This window comes from Cebidichthys violaceus, unplaced genomic scaffold, assembly GCF_023349555.1.
Source record: "Cebidichthys violaceus isolate CVI_PGR_0920_01 unplaced genomic scaffold, fCebVio1.0.p SCAF_15, whole genome shotgun sequence".
Lineage (NCBI taxonomy): Eukaryota > Metazoa > Chordata > Actinopteri > Perciformes > Stichaeidae > Cebidichthys > Cebidichthys violaceus.
The window spans coordinates 15618601-15630432 of record NW_027176318.1 but is presented as its reverse complement, the minus strand read 5'-3'; the positions used below and the strand labels follow the sequence as shown (position 1 = coordinate 15630432).

General features: G+C 43.9%; 1 protein-coding gene across 3 annotated transcripts; it reads right to left on the bottom strand.

Annotated features, from left to right (window-relative positions):
* Positions 1 to 1587: 1587 nt before the first annotated feature.
* On the bottom strand, positions 1588 to 11494 carry smpx (small muscle protein X-linked). Of its 3 annotated transcripts, XM_068710247.1 has the most exons (6): positions 11403 to 11494; positions 11156 to 11264; positions 7796 to 7855; positions 4661 to 4747; positions 4295 to 4447; positions 1588 to 2298 (listed from the first exon to the last, which is right to left on the bottom strand). In XM_068710247.1, exons 3-5 carry the CDS (start codon positions 7829 to 7831, stop codon positions 4298 to 4300), a joined length of 273 nt encoding a protein of 90 aa, XP_068566348.1. In that variant the 5' UTR covers positions 7832 to 7855; positions 11156 to 11264; positions 11403 to 11494; the 3' UTR covers positions 1588 to 2298; positions 4295 to 4297. The 3 variants fall into 3 exon arrangements, with proteins under 3 accessions (XP_068566348.1, XP_068566349.1, XP_068566347.1); XM_068710248.1 differs by lacking the exons at positions 11156 to 11264; positions 11403 to 11494 and adding an exon at positions 10077 to 10311 and having other exon boundaries at positions 4249 to 4447; XM_068710246.1 differs by lacking the exons at positions 11156 to 11264; positions 11403 to 11494 and adding an exon at positions 10077 to 10296.
* Between the last annotated feature and the right edge of the window lie 338 nt (positions 11495 to 11832).

Here is an 11832-nt window from a genome sequence, read left to right as displayed (position 1 = left end):
GGAGGCATTTAACCTTATTGTGACATGGGCGGCGATGAAATCATGCAGATTGATGTCATCTTCTTATTTTTAATGCGGAGGCACGGAGGGTGGTGGTGGTGGTGGTGGTGGTGGGGGTGATCATGAATACTTGTTTTCAACACCAGGCTACTTGGTTGTCCGGCGTGTTTTACAGTCGTCTGGATCGATTGTGCCGCTCTGATGCGTTCACATTAGTATGCAAACGACATGGCTTGATCGCACACTTACAAGCTCTCTGCGTCGTGCATGTTTGCGGTGAGTTACGGCCTCCTGAGCGGACGCCGGCTCACGCTCACAGGTTTGTAAGAAACGCTTCCTTTGCAGAGTGTTCTCAGTCTTTCCTCCCGTGCGGTTGTTTAAACAGCAGCAGTGTGTTTTTCTCTCTCGCCGTTGTGACCTGATGGAGGCTAAACTTAGCCACAGCTGCTCTGAGTGTGGTCGTCTGTGTTGGACATGTGATGTGATGATGGATATCTGCTGTAATGGCATGTGTATGTGTGTGTGTGTGTGTGTGTGTGTGTGTGTGTGTGTGTGTGTGTGTGTGTGGGCTCCGTTAATGCAGCATTCCTTCTTGAAACAGTTGGATTTGGAGGATCAAAGTGACTCTATGCACAAAGACGCCCCTGACTCACACCTAAAACCCACTAATGCTGAATACATGTGCACGTAAAATAAGAATGTTACGGCTGGAAATATCAGGGCTGAACTGACTGAAAGACTCTCCGGGTCACACCTTCCATCACAGAAAACATGACGTTTTAATTTGGTTTTGTCAGAGTTTCAGGGTATTTAATTATTGTTGTATTAATCAGTGCATGCATTATGTGACACTCTGTTTACTGTGAATCTCCTGACACCCTCAGAGGGGGAAAAAAAGGAAGTCTCTGCCACCAAGTAATCCCCTTTGAACATCACCTTTGAAACTGAGCTGTCACGTCCTGTCGCCTGTCTTTGTCGGCTCATACAGCTGCCAACTTCACCAGAGAGACGATGTGTCCCCTCAATGCGACAAGGAAACAACGAGAGTCTACGGCCACAATGGCGGCTCTGTGAGGGCGTTCTCACGTGTAGCTAAAGGCTAAAGTCAGCATGCTAACGATGCTGCAGGTCTACATTTGTACTGAGGTTAGCTTAGCATGTTTGCGTGCTAAAACTTAACCGATGATGGCGCTGCAGGAAAGGTTAAGAGTGGAGATAGAGTCGGAGGATGTATATATATATAGAACTGTGAATGTCTGCACCACATTTTGTACCAATCCATGTTGCAGATTTCTACATATTTCAATGCATAAGTGAAACGTTTCACAGGAATAATTTGACCTGCAGGGGGCGCTGCAGGAAAAGGATCCCCAACGTTAGTCAGATTCCTCCTTTGGGAACCTTTAATATCTGACCTTAATTTCATGGCAATACATCCATAGAGCCACGCTCCTCGCATAGCTAAAGATGTTCTAATTACATAAAGCAAGTATTTTTAAAATGATTGAAGTAAAAACATACATAACTTGTAACCACTGTGTTCTCCTGTACTGTTGTAGCAGATGTAGGCAGTAATGAATAGAACACTTTGGAGTTTCAGAACCATCTTGTTTTATTGTAACATTTTCCTGAAGATACCAGTTTTCTGGGAATTATATCAATAAAACAAGTAAAACGTTATATTCCCACTTCCAACAAAAACAAAAGAAAAAAGTAGTACAATTGAACCTGAATCCCATCGCATTATTGCAAATTGTTACATGTAGAAATGAATAATTTAATAGAAAGTATCAGTATAAATCAGTGCTGAATAGTTGGAGTTTTGACAGAATGGAAAAAAAGAGCAATCACATTCCTTAGATGCACATCAACTGTCCTTCAAAACCAGCTACTTCACACTTTAAAATACTCCCAAAAAAACGAAACAAAAAGCAAAGAAGATGCTGAAGAATAAGCCGTTATTGCAACACAACTCACTTATTCCTAAAAGTCCAAGTAGAGCGGAGTCTTTTCTGCCGCGGAAACCAGAACATCTCGCTTTTATCTCGACTTCATTTAACTTTTTTTGTATAAATTGTGATTTAAGTTTGGATTTGTGACGAAACAATCTGCTACACATGGTGAGATACTAGCAGCGCTGAAAGAAATGGAGGCCTGCTTCTTGGTGGTTTTGGTTAAACGCCGGACGTTTCCTGCAGACGTCGCTCAAAGCTTCGTTTGTAGCCTGCTCAAGTCTTCGGCGGCAGCGGTCTGTGTCTGTGAAGATTGTCTGCCGTCCTCTCCGCCTGGCTGGGGACCCTGAAGGGGAGAGACAGATAAAGACGCTGTGAGGGGGTTTTAACCGTCTCAGAGACGGCGGGACGATGAGGAGAAGACCAGGTCACTGCATCGCCTATGAGATCTGGTCACCTGGTCTCTCTCTGCACTCATCTCTATCTTGACCTTTTTTTTTTTTCCATTTTCTGTTTCGTCTCTCCGTGTCCTGATCTCCCCTCGCCGTTCATTTCCATCTCAAAAGCCTGAGCCGCAGAAACACTTCTGAGGAGGCGGCGCAGGTCATCGGTGGACGGAGCCGAAGAGCCGCAGTTCTGCCGGTTCAGTGGCGTTGCACTTTAAGAACACGAGGCTGAGAGGATGAAGCCTGGGAGCTTTAAAACGACGCTAAAGTATGCTAGTTAGCTTAGCTGACCCCGGTAGCCTGCAGCTATGTACGAAAGATAAGAGATAAGAAATGTGCAGGATTACAGACATAACGAAGACAAAGGTAGAAAAATAAGATCAAGGCTGTCCACATACTTTTGGCCGTATAAACATGCAAGACAAACTGCAATTCTGGAATAACGGCGTTTAGCAGAATGCTAATATTTAACACCTTTTTGTTTGTTTGGCGGCTGTGAGTAGGTCCTCTGTCGTCGTCGTGCATTGCATTGTGGGACAAATGGTGTCCAATTTAAAGCACAGTCACAAATCTGGCACATGTTGTGTGCAGCTGCTGACTAAATGCACTCTGTGAACCTGCTCAGGAATAGCGTGTAGTATTATTGTTCTGCCTCAGAGAAACATGTTTTGAACTAGATCTTGAACCAGCCTCTCGTTCATCTCCCACACACGCACACACACACACACACACACACACACACACACACACACACACACACACACACACACACACACACACACACACACACACACACACACGTGGGTTGGGCAGGGCCGACGCAGCACACAGTGTTTGGATATTGTGGTTTCTGTGTCCCGCTGAGAAAGTCTCAGCACAGACTGCTCACACACACACACACACGCACGCACGCACGCACACACACACACACACACACACACACACACACACACACACGCACACACGCACATTTCTATAAAGAGTAAATATAGAGCCTGACTCAACCCATCCTGCCCACACACAGAGGCATCAACACACACACACACACACACACACACACACACACACACACACACCGCTTGACCAAAACAAAGACACACAGCCCACAGTGACCCCCGGTGGCCAGCGTCGACCACTGCAAGCAGTCATTGTGGCGACGAGTCTCACTGCCCCAGTGAAGACGCGACTAATCTGTAATAGTTTCATGTTTTGATGTTTTTATTTTTCTATCTATCCAGCAGACGGATAGTTTTGGTGCAATTAGTCCAGAATTTGATTTATTCCTTGTGACGTACATACACTGTAGTTTGTAGAGATGTTACTATGATGCAGAGGAACATTTAATTTGACTGGCTCTTTGTTTTGTGGATAGGAGGGAAATCAAATTTGCATAGCAGCCAGATACTTTAAAATACAAATAAAGTTAAATTCCCTCTTTTCGGTGAATGGATTTGTCTAAATGTCTAATCTGACTCGGGATAAATGGGTGTTGGAATAATCAGGAAGTTAATCTACAACTCTCTTGATAACTGATTCCTCTTTTATATAAGTAAAGGTCGTGAACACTGTGCGTGTTTGTAGTGTTGGCTATAGTTATTTACTGTTTTCACATCACTGACTGGATTTGAATCCTTCACAAAGAAGCAGTGAGTCACTTCACTAACTCGCCTATCAACAGAGCTGCGTCACGTATTTCCATTTGAGCCGGTGTGTTGAGGGATCCGCGGCACGTTTTGTGTATCCAAATAATGACGACAAGTTACCTGTTCACGAGACGCACCTGAATAAAAGCTGCTCTCCTCAACGATGGTCAGGGGGTTTTCAATCATCATTATTATTATTATTCTTACACATAAAGCAACGAGGAAGGGGGGGGGGGGGGGGGCTTCATCCTACGTGTCAGTCCTTGGTGACCCATCGTAGTTCACTCTTGACGTTCTGCAGCTCTGATAGGTTAACGGCCGGACCGGGCAGCTTCACCGCGCCCGGCAGCGCCTTCTTCTCCTCTGGCGTCTGGGCGGCGGCGCTGGGCTGTTCTGGTGAATGAGCCTGAGGAAACATTGTTATTATTATTATTATTATTATTAATATGGCAGGTGGGGATTAATTGGATAACGTTTGAAAAGAGCTTCATTTTTCTTCAAATCCACCATTTTCTGGACATCAAGCACAGCACAATATATCGTTAAACCTGCGGAAACCTGCTGGTAAATGTGTGTGTGTGTGTGTGTGTGTGTGTGTGTGTCTCCTGTGTTGTCTCACCTCTTCTGTGTCTACTGTCTCCTCTCTCCTCTTGACAGGATGTCCCGCCCCTGGACGCAGAGCTCCCATCGGGATGTTCAAATTAGCCTGACGGACGACAAAGAAGAGCCAATGAGATGCTTTCAACACTTTAAACAAATTCCCCGTCTGTGCGTCTCTGCATGTGTGTGTGTGTGTGTGTGTGTGTGTGTGTGTGTGTGTGTGTGTGTGTTTTATTTGTAAGCCTACACCTGTTTCCTCAAAACCCTCTTGTTTTGATTTTGGCCACGACTTCCTGTCACCACATCCCTAAAAAGGACGTTGTGTCTTTATGAAAAGTGGGACACACACACAAACACACACACACAAACACACTAACACACACACACACACACACACACACACACACACACACACACACACACACGTAGCTCAGCGAGCTGCCTGCTAACTTGATGTTAAACTGCTGCCTGCCCGATGTCCTGTCACTTGAACTTGATGTGTGTCATTTCTTTTTGCCGTTGTTCTGTACTGTATTGTAAATATGCTCATGTTGTACAGCTGTACAGAGAGGGAGTGTGTTGGGTTTTATTCATTGAGGTTTAAAGTAAAGCATGTGTGCTCAGAGCGGTGATACCTGTGATGTTGCTTCGGCTGGGCTTGTTTACTGTCTTACGCTTCGCCTGCTGTCGGCAATCATGTTCTGACATTCCAGCCAAAGGCTAAAGGAATACGTCGCCATCATTGTAGTTTTGACATGTTTTTGGGAAACACTTTTGTTTGCCGAGAGAGAGAGAGAGAGAGAGAGAGAGAGAGAGAGAGAGAGAGAGAGAGAGAGAGAGATGAAAAGGCCGACACCAGTACGGGTCTTTTTAAGTGACGCTAAAGCCAGGATTAGCTTAGCTCAGCGTTCACACGGGAAGCAGTTAACCTGGGTTTGTCCAAACATTTATGGAATTCTAGCAGCGCCTTTAATTAATATGTTATAACTCGTTTGTTGGTTCCACACGCGGACACAAACATTGCTGTTTCTGCTAAGCTAATAGCTAATGTCCTGTGCGGCTGTAGCGTCGCGATCGACAGAAAAGAGCGCTATCGATTTTCATATTTAACTCTCCGCAAGGAAGTGAAATCCCAAAATGTTTCTTTAACTCTGTTAAAAAAAACAGAGTAAAATAGCTCTTGTGTTGTAATTCCATCTGAGCCTCTGCAGAGTGAAGCCGATGCTTCACGTATTAAAGCTGCATTCTCTCTAGTGACCACCAGGGGGCGACTCCTCTGGTTGTATGGAAGTCTAGTCTAAAATGACTCTACTTCTCTCTTGATTTATTCCCTCAGTAAACATTGTAAACATGAGTTTATGGTCTCAATCTCTAGTTTACAGTCTTCTTCAACACAGCATGATGTTCATTTAGTAAAATATGGTCTTTAAGAGGCAGTCAAGAGATGTAAAGTTGGAGGAAACAAATCTAAAGAAAGGATCGTCACAGTTGATAGAGCAGAGAGCGATATGTTGATATGCTTTTAGTCTCTATTAAGATCCTAATTTACATAATGCAACCACAGAGCGTGTCATTTAGATGTTTAAAAAGTCGAAACAGTGTGCCAACTTGATGGATGACACTTTAGAAACCGAGCCGAACAGCCTCCGCAGCACGAGGACTTCAAAGTGTGAAATGTAAAATGTATTTTGGGTCGATTCATTTACTGCTGCAGCTACTGAACAAAACACAAGATGACAGACCATAAGTTTCCAAAAACATTTAGTTTATAAATCTGTAAAACAGAGGAAAGCGGTACAGAGGATAGTCGACATTGTTGCAGATTAATCCTCTGCTGATCGACAAGTGATTCAAGATTTCAGCTCATGTTTAATTTATAACAATGAAATGTGTTTTATTCTGTAAGTTGATCGCGTGTTTTGCATTTTAATCTGAAAGGGAACTTTAGGTCAAATAAAGAGTACAATATTACCTCTGAACTGCAGAAGTGTAAAGTGCCATGAAATGGAAATACTACTTCCAATTTTTACTAAAGTACGGTACTTGAGTAAATGTACTTCAACCGCTGCTTGTTGATCTTTTCATGCACACTAATGGTTCAACTCTGCTTCCTCACTCCGCTTCATACGTGCGTATCAATAAGTTGTATCGGAGAAGTGGATATTGGACTTTTGGGATCCACACTGGAAACAAAATGTTTCAATGGTTTGGAGGCAAATGTAACGGACCTGATATGAACCTGGGAGGAGGCTGAGATGGAACCGTCTTCAGAGCTGACCTCCTGAGGAACGTCTACTAAAGGATGGGGAACGTAAAGACCAGCAGCCGGGTCAATCGATGCAAACATTTGTCCCCTGACGTCTGCCGCAGTGCCCTCGAGCAAGACGCTAAAGCGAGATTTCCCTTCATTGATCAGAGAAATATTTCTTTTGCATCCGGAGTATAAAATCCTTTGACTTGACTGTTTGTTGGGGAACGTTTGTCGACTCTAACGGACGTCTTTTTTTTTTGGCGGCGACTCAACGCTGTTCGGTGGTTGTTTTCTATTTGATGGTTGTTGGATATAAAACAGGAATCCACGTTGATCCAGGCTCTTATTACATGTTGGATTTTGCGAGTTTTTCATAACGTAAATGTGTACTGCTGTTCTTATTTGTGATGAACTTAAACCGACGGTGGAGCGCTGAGACGAGGAGCCTCATGTTCGTACCGTACTGGTGTTTAAAATAGTCCTGCGTCCAGATGTCTGTCCCATGGTTAGACGAGAAAATGAGCACAAAGAGAAGAGAGAGAGAGAGAGAGACAGAGAGAGAGAGAGAGAGAGAGAGAGAGAGACCCTCTCTGAGATGCACGCACAAAGCCATCACTACACCAACGCAAAGACACAGCGACGCAGACGAGTCCTCATCCTTTGCCTCGCTACGACTCTGCACTAACGAAGCCTTGATACTGTATTATGCACAGTCTGAACTCTGTATTTGCCTTTACCAATAAATACTTTAATGTGGAACACATCTGTCGTCTTTGCTTTTTAACCAGGCGAAGAAGTTACTGTGGTTGAATTTCTTGTTTTAAATAAAGGTCTCACACACACACACACACACACACACACACATCCACAGCTCAGTTTTCACACAGATGAAGACATGTTTACCTGAAGGGCCTTCACGTTGGACGAAGGTTTGGACATAATCCTCCCGGTGAGTCCACTGACCTGCAGGAAGCACAGATCACAGACATTCAGCTTGTGTGTGTGTGTGTGTGTGTGTGTGTGTGTGTGTGCGTGTGTGTGTGTGTGTGTCGGGGGCACTGGGACTCTGTTTCTGTGGTTTTGAAGGGCCGGGATAGCATTTCAGTTGCTTAGCGACTCTCCCGGAGAGAAGCAGGTAGAGGGACTGCTCTCTGAATCATTCATGACAGGGAGGCAGCGGGGAATGTCAAAATAAAAGCGCGACGGTGCCTCAATTTCAGCGTATAAGTGTGAGAGAGAGAGAGAGAACCTGAGTTAGTTTATTAATCACAAATCTTCAATTCAAATCTCAACAAAGCACATACGCTCTGATTATGGGATGATTGCATGCAACACGTTGTTAAAGTTTACAGAACTTTATTATTAAAGTTAGTGAAAGGTCTAACTGAAACAGCACTCTACCCCAAACCTTAATCCGAGTGCTTGAACCTTTAAGTTCCTTTTACAAAACCCACCTTTTAAAAATGGATCAGCTGGAAACAGAAACCTAAATTTGTCCATCTCTGTGTGAATTCAAGGACCCATTGTTTCAGAACGTTACTTAATGCTGAGGCAGTGTTCTTGAGGTCTTTGTAATAATAAAATCTAAATGATCTCAAATATAACAGAAGGAATCTGAATCAGCTAGTTGTCCCTCTCTTCCTTATTTCACCTCTGCTATTTTCTACCTCCCCCTTCCCCTTTTTGCCGTTTCACACATCAACACTGACCCAAGTGGTTCCCAATCGTAGAAGTTTCCACGGCCCACTTATCTTTATCTACGAGTGGCTCAGAGCAGAGGACCACAGGAACAGGGTCCCAGGGTCACAGGCTGCTGCTGCGTTCAATGGCAGCCCTGCCGTTACTAAGGTGCTGTTTATGCAACAACACGGAGCAAGAGCTTTGCTGTCCTTGACATGAGAGTAAAAGCCTGGACACCCCGAAATACACACACACACACACACACACACACACACACACACACACACACACACACACACACACACACACACGTGCTTACACAACGGTATTTATGTTGGCCATGAGTAGCAGCTGCAAAGCCTCACGAGTCCTTTCTCTCTCTCTCTCTCTCTCTCTCTCTCTCTCTCTCTCTCTCTCTCTCTCTCTCTCTCTCTCTCTCTCTCTCCCTCTCTCTCACACACACACACACACTCAAAACCACAGGTACTTATACTTTGAATAATTTAAATTTTCAATATTTGTGTGCAGACACCTAACAAAAAGGCTCTTTGAGGTATGTGTGCGTGTGCTTCAGAGGCTCACGGTATTTCTGGAATATCAACAGGAGCTGCAGCTGCACAAACGGCGGCACGAATGAAACGCTAACGAAATGATATGCATGGTCCCCAGAGGATACATTGTAACTTCGGCGCTCCCTTAACGTTTCATCATTATCAGGTCAACATGTGTCCGACACTTGGGTTTGTTTCTGTGCTAATTAGCAAGTGTTAGCATGCTAACAGGCTAAACTAAGCCGGAGAACCTCAATATAATCTGGTGAACATCATCAGCACGTTCACATTGTCATTAGCATGTTAGCATCTTAAAGTTAGCTTCCTAAAGTTAGCCTGTATCTTAAAGCACCGACTATATGATGCTAACACTGTTTGTTTTCTTATTGTCAAAGATTCCTATGAATATATATTATATATATATATTAAATTAAATATAGTTCAACATTTTAGGAAGCTTTTTCTCTTTCTTGCCAAAACAGATAGAAGCCACAGCCAGCGGGCTATTAGCTTATCTTAGCATTAGGACTGTAAGCCGAGCATTGCCAGTGTGTTGCTAAGCTAAGCTAAGCTAAGCTAAGCTAAGCTAATCATCTCCTGACTTCACGTTCAGCATACAGACATTACAGTGGTGCCGTTCTGAGAGCAATGTTAAAATGTTGAACTACTTTTTGGGGGTCGAAGGAAACACTGAGAGACACATTAATCCATTGCTGGTTGTGATCTTTTCACTACGTTTGTTAACATGAAAAGAAATGTAGAATATTGCCTTATAGAATAAAAGGCTTATCAATGCTTTATTATTTTTTATTTCAAGAGTTCAACTTAATTGCCCCGTTGCTAAACACTGAGTCTCCAGACTGTCACTTATAAAAAGTACAAAATGCTAAATGAATACAACAGTAAAGACCTAATCTGCCATTCAAACACACATAAACAAAGCAGTAACCTACCTGTTGAGGACACAGCGCTGCTCGACTTTAGGACTTCTCTCGCTTGTTCACTTACACTTTCTATCCATCGCTCACACACTAGTTTCCTCTTTGCTCTCCATCGCTTTCATTTTCTTCCTCCTTTCTTCTTCTCTCCGCCCTCTCTCTCTCTCTCTCTCTCTCTCTCTCACCCTGCCTTCGTTAGTGGTGGAAGGATTCCTCTCATATCTGGGATTTGTTCTCTCTATAAATAGAAGAGTGATACACAGAAGGGACCTGCTTTCTATCCACACACACTCTTTAGACACACATGGACACGCAGAGTGACGGACCAAAACACCGTCAAACAGTGTCACACTGGATCTCTTTACTTTTAACATTTTGTTTAAGGTGTTTAAACTACAGTTACAGTGTTATGTTATCTGCAAGACCAAACTTGATTAAGAACATGTTCTTAAGCCTTAATTAGAGCACGGTGCTTTGGTGAGGGAAACAATTTAACGGCTGAACCAAACTTCATTCAAAAAAAGGAACATTTAAGCAAAGCATGAAAGGTATAACTGTGTGTTTATCTGATATTCACACATATTCATCACGATGAGTACGGCCCCAGATTTGAGCTTCTTTTTAGGCTATTCAAGCTATAATTACAGCAACACTCTCCAGTGAGGGAAATACTCAAACTCTTAAACCAAACATTTAAGCATAAACCACATAAAAGCACAAAGCGGCCTCTTATGGAACTCTCACACATGTGTGTAATGACACGTCTTTGTGCTTCATCTTCAACAAACCCTGACGGACTTCAGTCCTCAAAACACGTCTCCGAGTCTCAGTGACTAAAATGGCACTGCCCTATATTTCAGCTGTGACACTCACTCCAACACACACACACACACACACACACACACACACACACACACACACACACACACACATGCTTATGCTGGTATGTCTACATTTATACACATCTACAGGCTCAGAGGGGAACTGTGATCTCACAGAGGTGTGTGTGTGTGTGTGCGTGTGTGTGTGTGCGTGTGTGTGCATGTGTGTGTGTGTGTGTGTGTGTGTGTGTGTGTGTGTGTGCTCTCTCTTACCTCCTGCCGTGCGTGGCTGCTCTGCCCTGCCTGCGCTCCCTCTGAGGTCCTCTTCGGCTACCTGACCTGTTTCCGCTCGTCCCGATTGGCTCGGAGAGACTTGAAACTCCTCCCAGAAAGGAATCCGACCCATCAGGAGAGAAGTAGAATGAGTTGTGTGTGTGTGTGTGTGTGTGTGTGTGTTACTCTATATAGATGTGTTTTCTCATAATGTTGAAAGTCTTTTGGAGTGTGTGTTTCAACCTACCTTTACTCCCTCAGGGTTTCCCCTCAACTGTTCCTCAGATGGAGTTGTCCACCTTCATCAAACCACATCGATCCTATGAAACTAATCTACTGTGTGACCGGGCAGGACAATGAACCGACTCACACTGTGGGCTCGTTATATATTTCAGACTATGCAAATAAGACACACACACACACACACACACACACACACACACACACACACAGGTCCTATCTGTTGGCAAGGACAACCCTTCAACATCATCACTGACAGCATGCTATACAGCTAAATGGTCTGCTGATGAATGCATGTAGCTGAAGTTCAGCAGTGAGTCAATCAGCAACACATGAAGGTACAGGAGCTGCTGAGGTTTGCTCTGCAGGACGGTCTGTGGGTGTTCTAGCATTCGATTTAGTGGGTGGGTTTGTTTTGTGTGTGCTTAACAGCAAAC